The 25,138-nt window shown below is 34.5% G+C and overlaps 1 protein-coding gene across 3 annotated transcripts in view; it reads right to left on the bottom strand.

Moving 5' to 3' along the window:
- The window catches only part of NKAIN2 (sodium/potassium transporting ATPase interacting 2), a 950,393-nt gene that overhangs the window by 418,941 nt on the left and 506,314 nt on the right, over positions 1-25,138 (bottom strand). For all 3 annotated transcript variants that reach the window (XM_038526700.1, XM_038526701.1, XM_038526702.1), the window contains exon 3: positions 15,614-15,694. In XM_038526700.1, coding sequence (XP_038382628.1) covers positions 15,614-15,694 — 81 coding nt within the window. The remainder of the gene's footprint in view (positions 1-15,613; positions 15,695-25,138) is intronic.

Here is a 25,138-nt window from a genome sequence, read left to right as displayed (position 1 = left end):
TTAGTGTAGCATATTAATATGATATAGAAATTAAGAAAAACTGAACAAGAATTAGGATGATGATGAAGGGATAGTATTTGCCAGCAATTTAGATGTATGTAATTTTGACACATAAACTAAGGTTATACTCTGAAAATAAAAGAAAATTAAATGCAAAGTCACCACATGGGGCAATTTGTTTTTATCCATGTTAACATTTTTTTTTAAACAATTTCCAAACTGTGTGGTTTCCCTAAAGAGTACATTTCAATATGAAGAAGCCTGAGTTTCCTCTCTTTTCACGCAGTTCATCAATTAGGACAAACAAACAAACCGAAATCGTTAAAAATCCCGAGGACAACAATCCTAGTGAGTTTGAAAGCCTGGCTTTCCTCCATCTGGGTAGGGCAAAGTCCTCGAATGAGCAAAGAGCTCCAGGAAACACAAACGCAGATCGAACAGACCCTGGAGATCTGAGGGTGATAGATGTCACAGACCGCCCGCCTCGTGTGCTGTTCAAAGTTTTGTCTTTTCATGTTGCTTTTGCTTTTAACACATTCCGGGAGAATATAGCTTGAAATGTGGCCCAAAACATGGTCAAATGGTGATAGAGATTACAAAGTATCCTGTAAGAGTATGAAATCCTGAGGCCAAAATATCTTCAAGGAATTACATTTCGTAAGATCATTTACATTATTTTGTCACCAGACCTTTTTGCAGTACCTATAAATGCATCACCCAGACCATTCCAGTTTTTCCTTTACTCTGAACATGGAATTGGTTTATTCCCCCTCCTTTTTCAATCTTCATATGTCTTTAGATTTACTAATTCCATAGTTGTCAGGGAAAATATTAAGGTTTGTGTCTCATTTGCATTTTGGCTCGACTGTTTAACAATGCTTTCCAAATGGAATCATGTCACTTGTGCCCCTATGGAGAGTTTTTGATCTTATGCAATGCTCGAGAGAATGGAATCATTAAAAAAAATAAAAAGCTTACAGCCAGGCAAGTGATTTAAACCTGGAAAAGTGTTATAACCTTTATAAATCACATTTACAGTAGCTTATTCCAGAAGCTTTTTCTGAAAGGAACCCAGAAAGTTGCTACAACTTGCACACTTAATAAAGAATAGAATTAGTCACAGACTGAGGACCCATTTCTCCAGGGATAGAAAATTGCTGTGAAATACTCTTTTCTCATTATTTCGTTAGCAATTAATACTTTATGCTTTTTGGACTGTACATTCACAGCCATTTTATCTATTAGATAATATTCTGCTATCTTTGTTTTCAAATTGCGTTTCTCATTTTATATTTTCTGAAGCATAACTTAAGGAGAAAAAATATCCAGCAGTACTAATTATTTGGCTATTTGGTAATATTAAACTCAGCTTTTTTTTTTTTCTTCATTGAGAAGAAGTAAAGAGGAAGCAAAAAGACAAGAAGGATCGAACTCATTATGTTGCGCACTATGATGCCACAGTTAACATCCGATATAAATGCGTTGAAAACTAAGTAGTGGGGGGTCTGATGCACAAAATGCTTAATGGATTAATTTTAGTGCTCATAAAACCGGAGTGCGAAAGCTTGAGTCCATCCATTCTGCACGCTGCCTGGTGAATCTGGTGTAGCAGGAGTACCCCCAGGAGAGTCACAGCCCTTCCGAGCGCTTTGCTAGCTACAGATCTCTTCAGAAACAATTGCAGGGTGTGCCAAATTATATGATATTGGTTCCCCTCTCGGGACTAACTAAGAGCACCAAACTCATTCTTACTTGTGATTCAAATGAAAGATGTGAGGACCTGTCACTAAAGTTTTTTTTTTTTTTTTTTTGTCAGAGTGGAAAAGGGACAGAATGTCCCTACGGTACTAATGCAGCTACTTGGCTACAAAATGCCTAGTTGTTACAATAGGAAAAAGATGGCACTTCTTGAAATGCCACCTAATTACTTCAGTTTTATGTATTATACTACCTATGAACGTGAACACCCTGGGGTCCTGCAGTTACCATCACACCCATTCTTCTGGCAGGTTACATATGCTCATGAAGGGGAAAAGCTAATTGTATTCTATGAGTGGCTATTTATTAGTGAGCCATCTTCCTCTTTTTACCCTTTAAGCTGCTTTTCTGGTTGCATCAGGCTGCATACACATTTTGCTTTACTGATTTGAAAATAAATCTTTGAGGAAGAGAAGGGGAAGCAACACTTTTGGTGCCATGTCAGAATGTAAAATAACAAGTATTTCAAAATTTCCTCATTCAATTCTCCACCAGGAAAGAGATTTTTTTAATTTTTGTTATTATTTTTAAAGATTTATTTATTTATTTTAGAGGGAAAGAGAGCACAGGAGAGAGGGACAGAGAGAGAATCTGAAGCAGACTCTGTGCTAAGTGTGGAGTCCGACTTGGGGCTCAATTTCATGACCATGAGACTATGACCTAAGCCAAAATCAAGAGTCAGACACTTAACCAACTGAGCTACCCAGGCACCCAACAAACGAGATTTAAACAGTCTCATTTTCTTTGTATTGCTTTGGGTCTAATAACAGTATTTAGTGAACATTGCTCCCTGGTTACCTATAGTGTACCCAACTACTAATCCAAAGGTTCAACTGCATTTTCTATGTAAATTTTAAGTACAGGACAGAAAAGAGTAGTTTCATTACCTTATGTAAAGCACAGAAGATAGGCACTCATTTGCTCTTTCTAGCCAAATGACCCTGGATGCCAGATGCAAAACAAAACAAAACAAAAAACAAAAAAGCTTTCATTTATTTCACTATTTAATATCACCCGAGTTGTATTTTTATATGATTTCCCACAGTTCATCAAAGCATCAATTGTCCCTGAGTAAATCTGTAGATCAAGAGATTGACCTCTGCCCTCTAAAGCTAGGCTGGCAACTGTCAATCTCAATTTAGTTTCCAAATGAGTTGCAGGGGTCAAGCTAGGATAATGGTTTACAGTGAAGGGTGTGATTTTGATAAAGTTATCACAGACTGAGAGTACACAGGGCTGGGGGGACCATGCTGAACTGAACATAATTCCCAATTAGGTTCTGCAACTATTTCAGGATTGAAAAAAACTACCTAATAGGAGATTATTCTAATATGGGCCAAGTATTCCAAAGTTTCTAAACAATTGTGCTGGTTTTCAACTTAAAAAAATGTTTCTTTTTTTTTTTTAATTTTTATTTATTTATGATAGTCACACAGAGAGAGAGAGAGGCAGAGACATAGGCAGAGGGAGAAGCAGGCTCCATGCACCAGGAGCCCGATGTGGGATTCGATCCCGGGTCTCCAGGATCGCGCCCTGGGCCAAAGGCAGGCGCCAAACCGCTGCGCCACCCAGGGATCCCAAAAAAATGTTTCTAAATATAAAGCCAATGCAAACATATTTTCATATTCTTACTTGCCATCTATAAATAATAGAACTATAGAAACATGACTGTTTGGGGATAAAAAAAAATCTTGTTTCAGGAGGATCTCTATAGACTAGGCTCTGGAGACCAACAGGGATGGCAATTGTGAGGACCATGTTTTTTTTTTTTTTTTTTCTTTAAATTTATTTATGATAGTCACAGAGAGAGAGAGGGGCAGAGACACAGGCAGAGGGAGAAGCAGGCTCCATGCACCGGGAACCCGATGTGGGATTCGATCCCGAGTCTCGAGGACCACACCCTGGGCCAAAGGCAGGCGCCAAACCGCTGTGCCACCCAGGGATCCCGAGGACCATGTTTATATCTGCTTTCCTTTTATTTCCAGCAGGATGCTATCTTGGAATATTAATCTGTGTGCTTTTATTTTTGATATTTATCTTTTACAAACTTTCCCTAGTGAGTCACTGACATCCTCATTGCTTCAAAGAGAATTATCATTGTTTTAGTAGCAATGAAAAAAGAAATGGCTACTGCTTGATTTTTTATTTTTTCTTTTTCGACTTCCAAAAGACTTTCTCAAAGTCTCTATGAGAAATAAAGCTTTGAAACCAAAATTTTTGATTTATAAGATACAATAAAAGATTACCAAAAAAGAAAATTAGGATAAGGCAGATTGTAAAGCGAACAGTTACGACCACATTAGCCCAAACCTAAAAAAGAATGTACTGGGTATTGCTCAAGTAGTGGGAACGAGTGTGCCTTTGAATGCACAGCAGATCCTGAACAATGTGAATTGCAGCTGAATCAGCATTCTGAGGCTGACACATTGAACTTTGCTAGAAGTTCAGAGACTGGGGGGAGCCAAGTCGTTACTCAGAGACCATTCTGCTACTCCAGGAAGATGCTCAACTTGTCTGTTCTCATTTTTCTTTCTCTGGGAGGATCTTCTACTAACATTTTACATGTATAATGTCTGTGACATCACCCAGCTTCAAATAGCAAGAAATAATGCTTGTTCATGCTCAAAACTTTGCTAATGCTCATGGGGACTCTTCTAGGTAGAAGGTCCTCCTTTCAATACCCATAATATTGTTAAGCCCCCCCACAAAAGAAAGGATGGGATTCTTGATACCGATAGGGGGATTTGGAAGGAGAATCAGCAAGAGGGAAAGACATCAAATTAAGAAAGTACAAAATAGTTAATTTATTACAGTCATAGAAACTGCATATTGCTGATCTAGTTCTAGTGGAAAGAGGAAGTGACTCAAGTATGAAAGGAAACAGCAGAATTTTGAAATGCTTTCTATTGTTTTAATCACAAGAGAAGAAAGCCAAACTCCAAATGGGAATTCTCAGATACGGCTGTAGTTGTAAATCAGAGCTGTACTGGATATACCATAGCTTCGTTACTCTGAGAATTGGGATCCTCAGCTTCTGTAAATCATTTATAATAATAAAAAATAGGAAAATAAAGTAAAATTAGAGGCATGGCTAGTCAGTTACATTATGGAAAAAGGTGTGTGGAGACTTCCTGGATAATAGTATTTTGCCACACAAAGGAAGGCCACATATGATTTGGGTATTAGAGGTTGAATTTAAGCATAAATTCTTCCCAGGGCTCTGGGTAATCTGATTTGTTTCTTTTTATACCTTGGTTAGAATAACTATCAAGTAATAAATTGGGTGGTCAATTTGCATGTGCACAAATATCAAGATCTACACTGGGATCTCTGCTTTAAAGGACAGCCAGAAAACCAGAACTCTGCTCTGTTTAAAGGTTCTGGATAATCTAAGTCTTACCAGTTAAAGTATGTTTAATAGACAAATACAAATGTCCTCATGCAGGAGTTTATTAGAGACGAAATGACTCAGGCTTCAGTCCAAGGGAATCAGAATCTGTATTTAAAAAAGATCTCCAGGTGATTCACATGATTCTTAATCTTGATAAGTGCTGATTTGGTGGCTAGTTGCTTGGATTGCTTTCCTTTGGCTTGCTACCACCAACCATTGAGTGCTGGGCCAGCCCTAGGAGATGTTGATTCCATTACCCATGCAATGGTAGAGTGGAAAAGAACACTTCTAGGAGCTTTATTTAGTGGCGCTAGACAGTTACTGAAATCCACTCTATTAAGATTTGACTTCATTCCAGTAAGCACTGTTCATATGCCTATCATTTTCCTTGGCCCCGGGATGAATAAAACATAATCCCTACGTTGAAGAAGGGAGAGTTAAGTAAACAGATACATAGAACATGCTGATAAGAGCAACTTGTTGCATTTTTTTTATTTATTGTTTTAAATAGGCTTATTTATAAACATGTAAAATGCTCTTTAAAAAATAAAAAAAAAATACAATGCTCATAATTTACCCTATAATTCCTCACTATTATGGAGTAGCTCAGTGGCAGACATTCTCTTGAATAATGATGATGACATATGGCCTTTAGGCAAATTGAAGTTTAGTAGGAGAGATGGAAATATAAGTAAATACAGCGTGAAAAACTAATTCATAATTACTTATAAAGTTATATAGAGACATTTAGCATTTTTCTTTATTCTTATTTACCTTACTACATTTTAATTCAGTAACGTGTATGTCATTTGACAATCTCACCTATCTCCAATAAGCAATGCTACGCTGGCTCATACGATAGGAGGCATTCTCACTTTGCTCTTTGAAAGAATTTGCGCAAGATTGGTATTAGAACATTCTTAAATGTTTTTAAGAATTCACTAGTGAAGCAATGTGGACATAAAGAAAAACCCCATATGAAGTGCTGGTTTTTTTTTTCCTCTTTGTTAAAATATTTGAATTAATTATGCAATTTTTCGGGGGGGAGGGTGATTCAATTTTTTTAATGGATAAAATTGTTTAGATATTAAATTTATTTCAAGTTGTATTTTCCAAGGAATTTGTCTTTTTCACCCTGGCTGCTAAATATATTGGCTTAATTTTGCTCATAACATACACTATCTAATCTGTAGCGTCCTTTGTAATATTAGCAAAATATGTTGTTACTTATTTTTCCTTTTATCTCTCTTGATAGCATTTTTAACAATTTTATTAATATTTTTAAAGAAACTAATTTGGCTTTATTGATTGTTTCTGTTACATGTACATTGAGCTATAGTTTCTTCATTATTTCAATCCTACTTTTGAGGGGTTTCATTTGCTGTCCCTTTACTAGTTTCTGGGTATGAAAGCTTAGATTATTAATTTTTTAAACATTTTTTCTTTTCATATCTCTATGTAAGGCCAAATGTTTTCCTGTAAGCACTTCACATTTTCAGTTCAAAATATTTTATAGTAGACTCCATTCAACCTATTGGGTTTATAGGTTATTTAGAAATGTATTGCTTAATTTCTAAGTAGTCACAGATTTTCTAGCTTAATTCCACACTGATTAGAGAATATCTGCTGGATAATTGTAAATATTTCTATATTTTGACTTGACTATGTTTTGACCCATTTTATAATTGAATATTCTTTGTACCTTTGAACATAATAGGCATCCTCTTACATGGGTAGGTGCAGTATTCTACATATGTTCATTAAGTTTGTTAATTGTGTAGATATTTTGTTCCTTTTGAATTTTGATCTCATTGATACATGCAGAGAGGAATATTAAAAATCTCCAATTGTGATTGTGAATATGACTATTTCTCCTTTGAATTCTGTCCATTTTTGCTTTATATTTTTTGTAGCCAGATTATTTTATTTAGGTAATACTGACTGTAATATTTTCATGTGGATTGACCTTTTTAACTTTACCTTTTTTTTTTTAAGATTTTATTTATTTACTCATGAGACACACACACACACAGAGAGAGAGAGAGAGAGAGAGAGAGAGAGAGGCAGAGGCACAGGCAGAGGGAGAAGCAGGCTCCATGCAGGGAGCCTGACGTGGGACTCGATCCCAGGTCTCCAGGATCATGCCCTAGGCTGAAGGCAGGCACTAAACTGCTAATCCACCTGGGATGCCCTACCTTTGTCTTTTATATCTTAAAGACATACCCTCTTTTTCTTTAGTGTTACTTCTGGCTTTAAACATCACTTTACCTGATATTAGAATTACATGATATTAAGTGTGTTTATATGGTATTTATGCTCTACTTTTTTTAAAATTTTTATTTATTTATGATAGTCACAGAGAGAGAGAGAGAGGCAGAGACACAGGCAGAGGGAGAAGCAGGCTCCATGCACCGGGAGCCCGACATGGGATTCGATCCCGGGTCTCCAGGATTGCGCCCTGGGCCAAAGACAGGCGCTAAACCACTGCGCCACCCAGGGATCCCTACTTTTTCTTAATTTTAAATTTAAATCCTTATATTTAAATGTATTTTATATATAACATAGTTGAGTTTTGTGTCCTTATCCAGACTGACAGTCTTAGTCTTTTAAGTGAAGTATTTGATTTACATTTAATGTAATTATTGGTATATTTGACATTATAGCATCCATCTTGATTTTTTTTTTTTTCTTATTCACCTCCTTGTATTTTTTGTTAGTTTTTCTCCTTTCTTAGATTCACTTGGATCAATTATTTCTATTATTTATTTTTTTTTCAAATCTAATTGGTTTTTGGCAGTTATGTTTTCTTTAAGTCATTATACCAGAAACTATTAATCCTTGGGATATTATAATCTATTAAAAATATTATCTTTACTATTACCTTGCTAATACTAGAAACTTAGAACACTTTCACTCTTTCTAGCTTTTGTGTTGTTGTTGTCATGCATTTTAGTTCTATATCCATTTAAATTCCAAAAGACTTTGCTATTATGATTTTGTATTGTTTTACTCACATATTTATCCTTTCCATTAACGTTTTCCATGATATTTCACTTTTGTCTCTGGAACTTTTTTCCCCCTTCCACTTGAAGAACTTCCTTTAGTATTTCGTTTTAGTTTCATTTAAAAAAAAAATTTAAATTCCAGTTAACATACAGTGTGATATTAGTTTCAGGTATATAATATAGTGATTCAACACTTCCATATTAATATCCCATGCTCATCACAGCAAGGGCCCTCCTAGTATTTCTTTTAGTGCATGTTTGCTAGTAGTGAATTATCTTAGATCTTGTTGCCTGACAATACTTTTATATTACCTTTATTGCTGAACAGTATTTTTGCAGGGAATGAAATTCTAGGTTGCCACTTTTAAAGTACTTTAAAGGTGTCATTCAGTTGCCTTCTAGACTCATTGCCTCTGCTACAAGTTCAATTGTCAGTCGTTTTGTTGTTTCTTTAAAGGCAATGGGTCTTTCATCTTTGATGGTTTTTAAGATTTTTCTCTTTTATTTTGATTTTCATCAGTGATATCAGGCTATGCCTGAATGTGGTTTTCTTGATATTTACTACACTTGAGATCTGAAAGTCTTCTTGAGTCTGTGGGTTTATATATTTAATCAGTTTTGGAAAATTCGGTCATTGTCACTTCAGATATTGCTTCTGCCCAATTTTCTCTCTCTTCCCTTTCTGGAAATTCAGCATTTGTAGACAGAGCCTTTAGCAGAGCCCTTTATTTTTCTGACATTGTTTTTATTATTTTATTCTTTCCTTTTTCTGTTTGTTAACTCTGTGCTTTGGTTTGGATATTTACTATTACCCAATCCTTCAGTTCACTAAACTTGTCTTCCAATCTTTCAAGAACTCATATACTTAATGAATTCTTGCTTTCATATATTATATTTTTCAGTTCTGGAATTTCCATTTGATTCTTTATATAGGTCTTGACTCTGTGAGGGTAAATTCTTCATCTTTAAATACATTATCTCTTTATATGTAAATATATTATCTGTTAATAATAAACATATTACATCCTTTTTTTTTAAATTTTTATTTATTTATGATAGTCACACACAGAGAGAGAGAGAGAGAGGCAGAGACATAGGCAGAGGGAGAAGCAGGCTCCATGCACCAGGAGCCCGACGTGGGATTCGATCCCGGGTCTCCAGGATCACGCCCTGGGCCAAAGGCAGGCGCCAAACCGCTGCGCCACCCAGGGATGCCAACATATTACATCCTAATAATATATTAAATACATTATTTTCTTCAACATAATGGTTCTTTAAAGTCCTTAACAGGTAATTAAAATACTTGCATATTGGTCTGCCTCAATTGTCTGTTTTTCTTCACCTTCATTAATGGGGTTCTCTCTTTTGGCATGTGTAGGAATTTTCAATTGCCTGATATCATGCACAAAAATAAACTGTAAAGACCAAGATAATCTTTGTCTTGAGGTATTTCCTTTTTTTCCTCAATAATACAGATGAAGCAGTGCTGATCAGCCTATTTTAATCAGGGACTATACTGAGTGGATCCTGGATATTAGCCGTGGAAATGTTTGTGGCATGTAGCTCTCCTTTGCCCCTGGTTCACTCTATGGATTTCTCAACTATAAGCTCTTTTATTCTGTAGAGCCCCTCTCCTATCTTCCATCTCCATTCTGTAAGACTGCCCCCAATTTTTTACTCTGCTTTTAGTCTTCCTATATATGTTTTTTGCCTTACAGTCACCAATTCCCTAACAACAACAACAACAACAAAAATCAAAAACCAAAATCCAAAAAGCTGTCCATGTACTGGAGGACCTCTCCCTGAAATCTATCCTGATTTATATATAACCCAGGAGTCATCACATATGAGTTCAAAGTTTGGATTCTTAGCATCTTTCCCTAATCAGAACCAGCAAATATTCCAGAGTACAGCATAATTAAGAAGTCAGTGGGGGCTCATTGGCTCAGTGGTTTGGCACCTGCCTTCGGTTCAGGATGTGATCCTGGAGACCTGGGATCAAGTCCCACATCGGGCTCCCTGCAGGGGGCCTGCTTCTCCCTCTGCCTGTGTCTCTGTCTTTCTGTCTCTCTGTCTCTCTGTGTTTCTATGAATGAATAAATAAAACCTTTAAAAAAAGTCAGTTAATGTATTTGGGGTTACCTTTTCAGAATTTCATTACTTCCCTCTACTTCTCTACTATTGTGACTTGTCTGAAATTTATAACATGGATATATATATATATATCTCCATACAAGCACTATATATTTTTTAAAAAATCTATTCCTTGCTTCATCTCAAAGTCAATCTATAAATATTTCTGTAGGTTCTCTCCGCCAAATTATTTTTCCCCTTTTATTTGTTTTTCAAAATATAATTTACCATTTATTTTCTTATTTGAATTAGATGTGAATTAGGAAAGTTGGATTCTCTGAGGACAATGAAAAATCCTCTTGGACATAGTGAATATTACGTGATAATGGAATTGATGTGACATCAACAGAAAGTTGTGGTACTTTACCTTAGCAACAAGGTCAAAACTGAAGATATAAATCTGGTAGATATATGTGTAAATATGATAATTAAAATTATGATAGCAGATGGCATTTTCAAGTGAAAGAATGCAGACAGAGAAATAGAAAAATTCAAGGATTCTATTCCTCACTTTAGGGGTATTGGGGCAAAGTGGAAAAAGTAAGCAAAGAGAACTGAAGAAGTAAGAAAATAGGCAGTTAATTCAAGAAATACGATTAAAGAAAACAAGAGGGGCGAAGTAGTGATGGTTTTACCAAATTATAATATGTTGGTTTATTTCTATTTGGGGGGCAAAATTACATTAAATTTAATTCTTAATGACAATAGGACATTTTTATTCTACATCCTAAAGCAAAATCTACTTTGATGGTTGGGAAATGAAAATTTTTCCTATTACTTCAGTAATAATTAAGTGAAGTTTTATTATACTATGTACATTTTAGAGTAGGAAAAGCAAAATTACAAAAAAAAAGTCCAATCAATTTTCTTCTTTCCATTTGTTAAATTTAGTCCGAACTAAATTATCAGAGGTATTCTTTTTTATTAATAATTTCATAGATATTTTTACCTTTTAAAAAAGAGCACTAATTCAATTAAAAATAATTATAGAAGATTTCTCTCCATTCCATCTTTTTCTTTCTTTTGTCTTTTTAAAAAAAGTTTTTAACATTTATTTATTCATGAGAGACACAGAGAGAGGCAGAGACACTGGCAAAGGGAGAAGCAGGCTCCCTGCAGGAAGTCCAATGTGGGACTCGATCCCAGGACCCTGGGGTCACAACCTGAGTCAAAGGCTCAACCACTGAGCCACCCAGGTGCCCTACACAATATTTTTCTGTATGAAATTGTAAAAGCAAAGTTTGTTACAAGCACTGATTCCACTGAGCAGAAAATATCCAAATATCAGATACCTTCTTAAATGAATACTTCTTTATAAAAGGAATAAAACTGGGATTGTTGCAATAGTACTTTTTTTCTACATATAACTCACATTTGGTTTTAAGGATTTGTTTCCTGTTGCCTATAGTGTGTGGCAGGTTTTCTTCCTTTCTCTTATATTTGCAAGAGTGCAATTTTATTTTCCAAAGCTCAAATAGCCAACATTATTCCATGGCTTTTTAATCTATCAAATGCTTAAAATGAAACTTATATCTAGATCTCAGAAGTGACTATCAAAATTATTAAAATACCACAGCTTTCTAGAAGTTGCTATTAAATGTGTTCATTCTGAAACATACACATCACTAGGTATAACTAATTGCTTTAGGCTATGTTTAACTAGATAAGCTTCTGATAATATAATGAAGCCTGAGAGATATGTACCTGCATCCCAACTCTCAAAGGGTCAAACACAAATAAATTGGATTGCGTTAAGTGTAATTCAAACCCTTGGCTAATCATTTATGCTCTGTAAGTTTATTTCTAAAGACAGAGGCATCATTCTCTAACGCTGCCCCATAAATTATGAAAATAAAAACCAAGAGCTCAAAATATTCATATAAATAAAAGTGTTAGAATATCATTTCAGGTTCAGAATAATTTACAACTGTATCACATCCAATAAGATACAGATTTTTACAGATAACCGGAAGACCACTATATATTTTCCCTGTGTGTTATTATTCAAAACTTATTTCATAAATTTTATTTTCCCAGGTGCTGAACCTAATAGGTGAATTGCCATAATACATGTGTTTTCCTACTAACTGCTATACACTTTGACGTTAAAAATTACTGCAGAACAAATAGTAGATCTCCTCCCTTTTCAAAATAACTCAATTCACTTGATAGCTGAGATTAATTCCCATTTCTCTCTATTTGATATGTGAGCAGGAGATTCACCACTGCCCAGAATGATGCAATGCAACAATACGATTATTTACACCAGGAGTTCACAAAACTATAGTCTAATAGTCCAAGTCACATTTAATGCTCAAAGACAATTGCCTAGGAAGTTAGCAGGTACTGGATTACAAACTAATCTTGAAAACTAATCTTTGGATATTTAGTTATAACACTAGTATCTCAATCATTAATGTAAACAATGTAGAAATAATTATTATGCAATATAAATGTTATCATATTATGTAATGTTTTACATTAATTCCCATTATTTTGTCAACTTCACTGAGACAAAATTTTTAAAAAGCTATTTCTCTAGTTGATTAGTTTTATTTTCCCTTACGTCCCATGAGAATAATAATTAAAATATACTCATTGATGGCTTAATAATAGTGTTGGGTTTACACAGAATTTTTGATGAACAAAATATATAACCAATACAACTATAGGTACCGAGGAACTGAAGATCAGACAGGTCAGTTCTGTGTATCATGTTATTGTGATTAAGCCATTTCATTGCTGAGTACATATACTGGGTTGGTTAATGACTCTGATCTCTGGATCACTCTTAAGTACATGGCATAGAGTTCCGCAGAAAAGACACCGTGGAAAATGACAACACAAAATTCTGAACTCTTAACAGGTAATTAATGTTGTCTTAATATTTTACCACTTTTTACCACTTCTTGTCTATTTTCATCATGAAGAAGTCGCCTATTTACAAAATGTTTCATGGAAATAAACACACTTTATTCACACCCATAAGGACTACAGAACTTCCTCCCTGATTCTATTTCTCAATATTTCTCCCTCGGCCTCAAACAAACTGGCCCACTCCTATGGTCAAACTATTTTTATTTATTTATTTATTTTGGTGGAGTGAGGAAAAAACAGTTTATATTCTGTAATCTAAGTATTATCAACAGTTTCAGGAGTCCCATTTTTGAGTTTTCATATATCTGTACATTTTTCAATCACCATTGCTTCCTTCTGGCGCTGCATTACTTGAAGAATGTGAGGCAGTTGCAGCAGCTAAAGAATTAAATGGTATAAATACACCTTTCTCAAACCCTTTGAGTAGGAAAGGGAGGAAAAAAATCTGGTATAGAGAACTATATAACTTTGCCCTTTATGGTTTTCCTTTAGATTATTTGTTAAAAGGAAATTATTAAATTTTCATGTGCTCTGCAGAGTCCTGACTTGGTTTATAAGATGAAGAGAAGAAGGGAATATTAACTACTTCATTTCCAAGGGTTAGACACTAGCTGCCTGTGTGCATTAGAAGAATTCTTAGTCATTTGGGTTGCAACTGTCTTGAACTACAGTGTGTTAGGATGTGCCCTCACTGTGGATTTAATGCCCATGTCTGAGGTCAGGAGATCACAAGCTTTATTCTGTGCCTGCAGTGATCACGTGGAGCAGTGAGCTCAATTACAGAATATTTCTGCAGCCAGCCTGGCTCAAATCTCCCTCTCTCCTTCTTCACATATATATATGATTTACAAACTCTGATCTTCTAGATTATTTTACTCGACCAAGATATCTGAATACCTGCCTTTCAATTTTTAGGGTGATTGCTTAAAATCAAAATATCATTAAAAATCATTCTAGTATGGAATTTCTTTGAACAAAATGGATTATAGAGCAGCAGGGATATATAAATTGAGTAAGGGATTCAAGTCTTGGGAAGCAGGCATGCTTTTCCAGTACAGAGGAAATATAGGTTTTAAGCAGCTATCTTGTCTGCATCCTTCCTACGGCCACCTGAACAATTTCTTTTCTTTGGTCACGGCATCTTCGGGAAAGGACTGCCTGCTGCCAAGAGTGTGGAGGACAACGCCTGGCAAGAATCACAGATTTTGCAGAAGGACACAGTGAGGACTTGCCCAAAATTTGATCATAAAAAACACAAGTTCCGGAAGCTTTGGTTCTATCTCATGCCATAATGTTACCTCTTATTTTATCCTTTGTCATTTGCCATTCAACAAAATAATCAAGATTATTTATACTTGATATAAAGCCACATCACAGTTAAATAATAAACATCCTTGAAAATGATGTCCTTTGTGAAGTATCTGTATGCTGGATTATATAAAGTGTATTATCATTACCCTCACGCCCCACTCCCCAAAATGTAAAGCCCTACAAGGATATTTCCTTGCAACTTTTTAGCTCTTTTAAACTTCTAAAGCAGGCTATCATCTCTAGGCTTTAAAAATGTCAACATCTTGGCAGGGTTTTTCTGCTCTAATAAGGAAAGTGTATAGAACATTTTAAAATCTGTCTTTAAAAGTTAATATGAAAAAAAAATAAAAGTTAATATGAAGAAGGACAAGTTCGTCACTGTCTCAAGTACCTTAAGCAGGATTTACCGCCACTTTGAATGAATTATCTTATTTGGCTTATTTGCTGATAACCACATTGCAATAGAAGAAGGATGCTTGCTGGTTTTAGAGATCTAAAAACTACATTATTTCAATAGCAAAATCATTCATGTTAGAAATATAACAGTAATACACATAAACAAGAATACATAAATGCACTCACATGAGGATAGCACAAAATAAAAAACCTATGTGAAAAAGTATTTTAAATCTTTCCTAGACTATTTTAGAATAAAAGGTTTATTTTATTCATTTATATATTTAACCACTTCCCTCTGGTAAGTATTTTATTCAACTTAAATCCATTAATGGTTTGAATGACTGCCTTACTATTTGGGTCCAAGCAGGAAAAACTTTCAGACAGTAATAAGCAACATAAGTAATTTCAAAAACCTTCAAGATTTTATCTCTGAAAAAAAATCCTATTCTGCTTCAGAAATGTCTCTCATCAGTCAATGTTTTAAAAGTACACAGCGTGGTCATTGTAATAACCATTACTTCACACTAGTTTTGCTTAAAATAATAAAAGTACATTTTTGTGACAAACTAAAACACATCTTCGATGGTAAAAAAACAGAGATATAGATGAGAAGATTTTTCAATTTACCTTCATTCGAGGTGCATCTAAGTGACAAGACCAGGGTGAGAGTCTGGCTTATTTAGGAAAAGGCTTGTTAACACATTACTGATGACTCAGGCAAATCAGATGGCAAAATTACCTTTGAGAGGTCCCCAGCCTCCAAATAGAAGCAGATAACAAACACGTTCCAGGTAACCCAGAGGACTAGCCAAACAGCATACTGTAGAAAGGCAAGAGAGAAATAACATATAATTAATTTTGTATCAGCTGAGTAAGATTTAAATAGAACTCCAACCTTTGAATACCCTAATCTTAAGATTAGTGGTAAATATTAGCTATTGTGTCTAAGGAACAGGTCGAGATGCACATTCTTCTCTGTTGACTTTTTTTCTCACTGGTACTCACTGTAGCCTAAACTTGATTAAGGCTTTTATACAAAAGCTACAGTAGACCACATTTATGCTTTAAGGGGGGGCTGATTATGTTCTCCAGACATCTAACAAAATGGGATGCTCCAACAGATATATCAAATAAAAACCATCCAAAAGAGACTTGTATCTTCCTTTAGCAAAACCGATGCCATGCTTGATACTACACAACCTTTCTCCCAGTTATCTGGCATCATCTTCAAACCAGTCCCCATGCCTCAGTCCCATCTAAGCAGCCTTATATCTTTGCTGTCTTCCTTTCCTTTCTCTCTTCACCTTCTTCTTTTACTCTCTCGTGATCTCCCCTTATAGTGATCATGGAGTCATTATCTCTGATTTTACAAGGTTTGCTATTCAGTGTGTTTTTGTCACTGATGACACATTTTTCTTACCAAGTTATATTTATGAGCATTTGTTCAACTAAATGTATTAAGCATCTAGAGGGCAACAAGCCAGAAGGACACTGGGGATACAAAGACCAATGATAAATTCTCCCTGAATTCAAGTCAAGTGATGGAGACAGATAAGAAAAGAGAGGATTATTCTATAAGAATCACAAAAAGATGTATAGTCTGAGCACAAGGAAGGAAGATGGGAGAAGTATATAAACTACCCTGAGGGAAAGAAAAAAAAAAAAAAAAAGACCTGCAAAGACTAACAGAAGAGATAAAACACCTTCCATAGAGGTGAAACAAGCTAATTTGTAGACTTGACCAAATCAAAGTGTGGAGGTTAGAGGGGCTCTGATGGAAAATGCTGAAAACAAAGAAAACATCAGGTGTGAACTACAAAAGAAGACAAGAGTGTATCATGTCATTTCTCTGCAAAATAAATACCAAGGGCTCCTGTCCTTTACATGGGACAAACCAAAATTTTTCTTTAATAGTTCAATAACCTCCATGCTCTTGCCTCTTGTACATGTTATTTTTTCAGACACATGTTTCAGTTCATATCTAGGGCATTATAGATCACAGACGTATCTGATTACTTGCTGTTCAGCAGACACAGAAAGCTATTTCTCACTTCTGTGCTATTTTGTATATTATTCCTCTATTCTTTAATAATCTTTTTCCTCCCTAGGTACTACTTTTACCACCAATAAATATTCTGTTTTTCACCAAGGCTCAAGTTAAATATTACCTCCTGAGTGATAACCATCCAAAGTGACTTGGCCCAACGAGTGGTGCTTAGTGCTCCAATGAGATCTTGCCCGCCTAAATTTCATTCCAAATGTCTAATTGCAGATGCAAATCTAATTATTTGCATATTTTCCTCCAATGCCCGATGACCAGTGCCTTGAGAAAAGGGGCTTTTTGAAATATATGTTTATACCTTTAAGTTGTTAACTTCGTACAAAACAGGATTCAGATAATATTCTGCAAATCAATGAACAAATGAGGAATAATACAGGGAAGATTGTACTATTTTCAGATGGAAGATGCATGCTCTTGTCCCAGACCTGATTTTTATGAGAAGACTATGATCACATATGGAGTGTGAGGAGTAAAGGTCCTACATAGTGAGTTTATGTAATAACACATAGTGACTTAGCTGTTTTCCAGGTGATGGATTTACCTTACTGCTGAATATGTATGTTCTTCAGTGAGAATAAAGTAAGAGTAATAAACTAAATGGTCCAAGACAAAAGAAGAAGTTTGAGACTCTGTATGAGGTGAGGGCTGGAGACTGGAAACAGGGTCAGAACACTAAACAGGCTGCAGCAAGGAATGTTAGTTCTAAAACAGAGATCCAATGAATATTTAAGTTTGCTCAGTACTGCAAAGCACATATTTACCTTACAATTCCAAGAACCTAAAAATCTAGACTTATTTGACTCTCTGACAGATCTGGATCTACATTTTATTTATTTATTTTATTTATTTTTTTTTTTTACTTTATTTATTTATTTATTTATTTATTTATTTATTTATTTAGGATCTAAGTTTTAGAAATATACTGCAGTGTTGGGTCATACTTTATAAGTAACAGGTTAAAAAACACTAAATGTGTTTGTAGTTTCCTGTGACTTCCTTTAAGTGACTATAAAAAGAATAAAAGTGGGGCACCCAGGTGGCTCAGTGGTTGAGCGTCTGCCTTTGGCTCAGGGTGTGATCCCGGGGTCCTGGGATTGAGTACCACATTGGGCTATCTGCAGGGAGCCTGCTTCTCCCTCTGCCTGTGTCTCTGTCTCTCTCTCTCTGGTCTCATGAATAAATAAATGAAATCTTTAAAAAATAAATAAAAAGAAACGAAAAGAATAAAAGTGACTGAGTGACTTTGTTCATGGTGGCACACTTTTCCCACCTTATTTATGAGGGGAAGCAAAATAAGGACTAGTTTCTAAAAGCCAATATAGCAGAATAAGTAAAATATCGGGCAAGAAATGATGAAAAAATTTGTAAGATATATATAATATGTATATATAAAATATATATTTATTTTAAAATATATATTTTTAAAATATGTATATATATTATTTCTGGAAAAAAAAACTCAATGGTAGACGTATATCCTGATGCAGCACTAAGGAATATCAATATTGTAGCTTTTCAGCTTCCAAATCAAAATCATATTTTAAGCTCCTTAAATGTTGAAAAGGTCATGTGCATCCATGAGGTATATATGTCACAAGCACTACTTCAATATTACATGTTGAATATATAATAAGAATTTGGACATCATTTACACTTACTTACCTTAACGTGCATGCGTAGATCTAAATTATGCCTCGCTTTGTTAAAAAAATTAGGCTGAAAAATTTATGCTTCAGTCACCAAAATTAATAACTTTATGAAGGACAGAAAAGATCATGGGTCACAAGCAAATGAATAGCACAGAGAGATGAAGAATACGGGACCTGGAGGGAGGCTCTGTGGCTATTTTCATGCCAGATGGTCTCATTACACTTTAGTTTCCTCAAATGTAAAATAGCCTTAGTAAGAGGAGCAAACACACATAGTTTATATAAAGACAGAATAACAGAGTGCTTGAAAACAGTCAATATTTGAGTTCTTAACTACACGTTGCCATTTTATTATGATTATATCACCACTTCTTGTTTAAATAATATGGCAGTAATCGCCATTTTTTATCCCCTTACAATACTAACAATACACTCTTCACGTTAATGTAAAACATTCTCCTAATTAAACTTGCAATCTAGACCTGTTTTCATGAGTGCTATATATTCTTCTCTAGAATGTTCTTTTTTTTTAAAGATTTTTTATTTATTTATTCATCAGAAAGAGAGAGAGAGAGGCAGACACACAGGCAAAGGGAGAAGCAGGCTCCATGCAGGGAGCCCGATGTGGGACTTGATCCTGGGTGTCCAGGATCACACCCTGGGCTGAAGGCAGCACTAAATCACTGAGCTACCCTGGCTGCCCTAGATGTTCTTTTTTTGATACACGAATGCCAATACTGATAGACCAATGGCATTTTATGAAATCTTGCTTCATATCATGTCATTACTATAATTTATTATTTCTGACTTCCCACCCTACATATTTATAAAGCATTCTATGTCTTGTTTTATGAGACACTTTTTTAAAGACCTATTTATTAGTAATAACTTTTTGAAAGATTTATTTATTTATTTATTTATTTATTTGAGAGAGAGAGAGAGAGAAAGTGTGTGTGGTGGGGAGCAGAGGGAGAGGGAGAGATAGGGAATCTCAAGCAGACTCCCTGCTGAGCATGGAATCCTACATGGGGTTCCATCCCATGACCCTGAGATGATGACATGAGTCAAAATCAAGAGTTGGATACTTAACCTACTGAGCCACCCTGGCACTCCCTTTGTTCTTTTTATCTCTTTTCTCCCAGAGTAATTTGGAAAGATAGGTCCAGAAGGAACATAACAAATATACTTTCCATATCTTTGCATTTACGTTCATCATTTTCATTCCATCCTATACTTCGTTACAAACCAGTTGACTTCACAGTGGACTCTACATCATTAAAGTTTTACAAAAGAGAATAACTGCCTGCAGTGGTGAGACACCTTTAATAAACACAGAAACCCATACTACGCTATTGGGGCGGGGGGGCGAATCCCTGCATTTTCCCAAAGCAAGGCTTTATCTCATTTAACTCATTAACTTTCTGTCATTTGACTCCTAACTGCTTTTTTTCATTCTCCATTTTTATTTTTTATACCTCCTTCTCTCATTTTAGTAGCTGGCATTTGCCTAAATCAAATCATCTTCAATTGAATTTTGCCTTGTTTCTTAAATATAGATTTTTTGGCATTCCCTTGTAAATCTGGTCTATGATTGATTTTTGTCAATTAAATCCTATCTTTCACATTGTTCTTAAAATTACTCATCATATTTATTTAAGAGTATAAATATCTGTACTAACTTCTTCCCAGTTGCTACAGCTACAGTTGATGTGATATAATTGACAATTGCTCAGTTTGAATATAATTGAAAACGATGTCCTGCCCAGAAGAGATAACCTAACAGGATAACAAAGTATCACACTTGCCAGATATCACCTTCCTTATAGTTATCTGCTATAAAATTAATTTTTCTTTAGTCTCTCCCTTTTATGTGAGAAAGTTATCTGGTATTTTATGTTTCAAGTAAAAAAAAACCAAAAACCCAACAACTATGAGAGAACTGCCATGATAGAAAAATCCCATTGTATGATGAAATTCATTCTTCAAGGGCTGATTTCTGTAGCACTAAATGACCATTTGAGAGGCTGATTTAACGTGAGTCTCCAGCTAAATGGTAAAAATTATCAGCTAAAAAGTAATTGAATCATCATGGTTTCCCTGTTGTATTTGTGGCTCTAATGATGAAATCAAATTAGCTGCGTAAGATAAAAATTCGTTAAGGCTGTCAATCACAATAGGCCAAAATATTGGCCAGATCCAGAGACATGGTGCTATTATATGCCATGGTTACATAATAATTAGAAAGACAGAGCCTCAGACTAGAACGCTGGTAAACTTTTTATTGGAATATAATGAGTCACACCTTAATGACACTGCCACTGCTTTTCTACCTCTCTCTCTTACAATAAACCTTTCTAATTAAAGTGTATTTTTTGAATTATAAAGTATATTTAACACACGCAAAGCATATGATTTTTAGTACTAGTTTCTCAGGTTTTCATGTACACACATACACAGAGAAAAACTTTTTCACCCTTATTTGAATTATATTCAGATTATGAATTATTTTAAGGAAAACTGGAATCTTTATGGCACTGTATTTGCAAAATAACTTACTGTACAAAAACTCTGGAAAAGAGAAGCTATTAAGACAAACAGATTTTTGTACTTTCTCAGTATGAAATGATTCTAAAATCAATTTCTGGAAAAAAAGTTTCCCATTAAAGCAAGCATTCCTTTAAAAAGGAGGTTTAAGGGATCCCTGGGTGGCGCAGTGGTTTGGCGCCTGCTTTTGGCCCAGGGTGCGATCCTGGAGACCCGGGGTCGAATCCCACGTCAGGCTCGCTGCATGGAGCCTGCTTCTCCCTCTGCCTCTGCCTGTCTCTGCCTCTCTCTCTCTCTCTGGGTGACTATCATAAATAAATAAAAATTAAAAAAAATAAAAAGGAGGTTTAAATTTATGATTTATCTGGCTTTCTAATTTCTTATTTCTCTTTCTTGTATGTCTGCAGAGAGTAGACATATTGGAATAATATATTAGCAGATAATATTCCAGTTTTTCAAAGAAACATTTCTATGTTTATTTAGGCTTTTTTTTTTTTTTTTGATACTAGAAGCTTTCTCATGCAAAATGTTATTGGGTGAAATATTGAATAATAACTACATTCTAATTATTTAATTCATTCTAATACATTTCTAATTATGTTTCACTATCACTTATACTTTTTAAAATGTTATGCATTTAAATAATTTTGCTTGGACCTTGGAAGAGCATCTTTCTTGCAAACTATTTCATTGTTTTATTTCTTCCCTCTCCCTTCCTCCCTCTAACATATTTAGGTGACAGTTGGATTGTAAACTACATAGGGCAGAGACCTATATTTTTTGTTTACCACAAAAATAGCTGGGATAGTAGATAGATAGATAGATAGATAGATAGATAGATAGATAGATAGATAGATGATAGATAGATAGATAGATGATGAAAGGAGGGATGGGGAGAGAAAATGCTCACACAAACATATGTAATATATATGAGTGGACTAAATTATATTAGTGACTTTCTTTTAAAAATGACAGTTTAGAAAACTATTATTCAGTAAAGGTCAGAAGATGAAAGAGGGTAATGCAGTTCAATCACTGGCCACATGATGCTCTAAATGGCTAATCAGAAAAGGAGTTGGGTCAATCAGTTCACATTTATTAAGTACCAGCTGGATGCAACTATCTATAACAGATGTTGTAGAGAAACATTACAAGGATATAACTAAGTCAATCCCCTAAAATGATTTTTATTTATCACTGATATGCAATTGATACAATCTATAGGAATGGTTTCAGGAATGATTACCTTTAGCAGAAAGCAAAACTACCAGCTTACCAACATTACTGACATGGTGCTGCTACCATAAGAGGAATAATGTAATCCATTCTAGTAAACTGTGTTAGAAGCATTGTATTAGTAAATCATACCTTAAAAACAACTCCTTTAAGCAAGGATTTAGAACTATTAATGATCAAGTGTTTTAATAAATATAAATGTATACTCAAACAAATATCCTTGGTCAAAATGGTTGGACTATGTTCATCTTTTGTTCAAAGTTAATTACATTTTAGCCTAATTTTATCATCTTCAACAGCAATATCACTTAATCTCCTCAGGCATTCTCATATCAATTTCTCATCCATTGTTATGATAAGAAAAGAACAAAGTGGCCCACAGAAAGGAGCTTATTTCCTAGTTCTTTATCATTTTATGACCACGCACAGGCTGCTTTATGATTAAAATTCCATCTCCTAACTCAAAAATCCTGTTATATCTATGCCATGCTATAAAAACTTGTCCCTTAAGAGAAATACCTACATAAAAATACAGTTATTGCAACTTCTAGTTTGACCAGGGATGAAGACTCTGATTAGTTAATTAGCCAGAGCTGGATAGAAATCCAATTCTACTCATACGTCACATAGATCATAAAGGAAGACAGATTTTTCACATCTTTCACTAATGCTGCTATCATATGATTAAACTTACTTGTAGTTTTATATTTACTTATTTTAAAGACTGAATAACTTTAAGTTCATTTTAAAATAAGATTTATTTTGCTTTTCTCCCAATTACAGACATTTCCTATCGTATAAAATATTTAATATTTTAACTATCAAAAAGAGACATTTAGAAAATATCATACTTAGACATAATCACTGGTAACACATGTGTGTTTAAATTAAATAGGAATATTGCTTTATATTGTTATCTGATTTTTCCCCACTTGATTAAAAAGTCACCTTAAGTATTCTGAAATATACATGTCAATTCAATGATAAACTATTAATTATTGGGGGCACCTGGGTGGCTCAATGGTTGAGTGTCTGCCTTTGGCTCAGGGCGTGATCCCAGGGTCCTGGGATCGAGTCCCTCATCAGGTTCCCTGCATGGAGCCTGCTTCTCCCTCTGCCTATGTCTCTGCCTCTCTCTCTGTGTCTCATGAATAAATAAATAAAATCTTAAAAAAATAAATAAAAAATGATTTTGTGTATTTATTCAACTAATTATTAATTTTTTATGCTTCTCTTGTTCTATTTTGATCAATTCCTATAAATTTGGATTTTCCTTAAAATGTTTAGTTTGACATATTAAAACATACTTGAAAATATTTTGCTTACACAGACTATTTCTAAGACAGACTATAAATGTTAGAATGTCCAACGGGCATTATTTTAATGAACATATAAAAATGGCAATTAAATTTTATGCAACTCCAAATAAAAGCAGTATCCCAAAGGTATTCTATTCTTCTTGAAGCATAAAGTAGAAAATAATTCTCTTTGAAAAAAAATAGCATTCATTTAGCATGAAGACATCCATATATGACAAATTTTAACTCATTGACAATATTTCATACAGAGATATTTACAGCTCTATAACCCTAAAGCTAGAATTTCTTTGAAACAATTTTTGATATGAAATAAAAATAAATCAAGCTATATATTGATGTATGCAAATGAGAGATTTGAACAGCTAATATAACATAAAAACTAGAGAGAAAATCCCAATCTACAGTTTTAAAATCTGAAATTTATACAGTTTAAGAATCAAACAGTGATTTTATTCAATGATATTTGTTTGTCAAGCAGGGTTTTAAGATGCTGACATTTAATACATAGATTATAAAGTGAGAACTGATATGAGAAGAATCTCACCTCAAACTATTAAAAAGGCAATTTTTGTTTTCTTGTACATAATCATCACCACTTGTGCTTAAAAGTGAAATCAAAAACAGTATTTTTGCTACTCAGTAAATAATTAAAAAGTCAAATATACTGGCCTCATTGATTTTGGAAATCATAGTTAATGCTAGTAAGAGTGGTTTACCCTGTGGTGACGTTTCTTGGACTAGCCCAATAATACTTAAATATATGAAACTGCCTCTAGGTCTGGTGTTCTGGTATTTGAAGATCAAGTCAAGATAATATTATAATGTATTTTAAAAAAAACTAATATCTTGTGAATTTGAAAAATTTTATACCATACATATAACATTGTCTTTATTTCATTATTTTGCTATTCCTCTGCTCCCCACATATAAGATGGTAGACTGAGAAATGACCCTCGCAAAGGCACTGATATCCTAATCTCTGGAACCCATTAATATCATTTTATGTAGCCAACAATGATGGAAGGAAGGGAGGAAGGAAAGGAAGGAGAAAGTTAGGAAGAAAAAGAAAATAAAAGTCTTTGCAAATGTTATTAAAAGTTTTTAAATGGGGAGACTATCTTGGATTATCTAGGTGGCACCAATGTAATCATATATATATCTTTATAAGTGGGAGGCAGATGGATATTTTACACAGGAAAACAAATGGACAATATGAATAGAATAGAATGAGGTTTGAAGGTGTTGGCCTTGAAGACTATGGTGATGTGCCCACAAGCCAAAACATCTTAGCAGCTAGCAGAAGCTGGAAGAAGCAAGCAAGCTCCTCTGGAGCCTCTAGAGGTAATGTGAGCTCTGATTTTGGCTCAGTTATACTGATTTCAGACTTTTGGATTCCAGAACTAAGAGAGAATAAATTTCTGCTGTTTTAAGCCACCACATTTGTGGTAATTTGT

The sequence above is a fragment of the Canis lupus genome, chromosome 1 (genome assembly GCF_011100685.1).
Source record: "Canis lupus familiaris isolate Mischka breed German Shepherd chromosome 1, alternate assembly UU_Cfam_GSD_1.0, whole genome shotgun sequence".
NCBI classification, from domain to species: Eukaryota; Metazoa; Chordata; class Mammalia; order Carnivora; family Canidae; genus Canis; species Canis lupus.
This window is presented reverse-complemented; position numbering and strand designations above follow the sequence as displayed.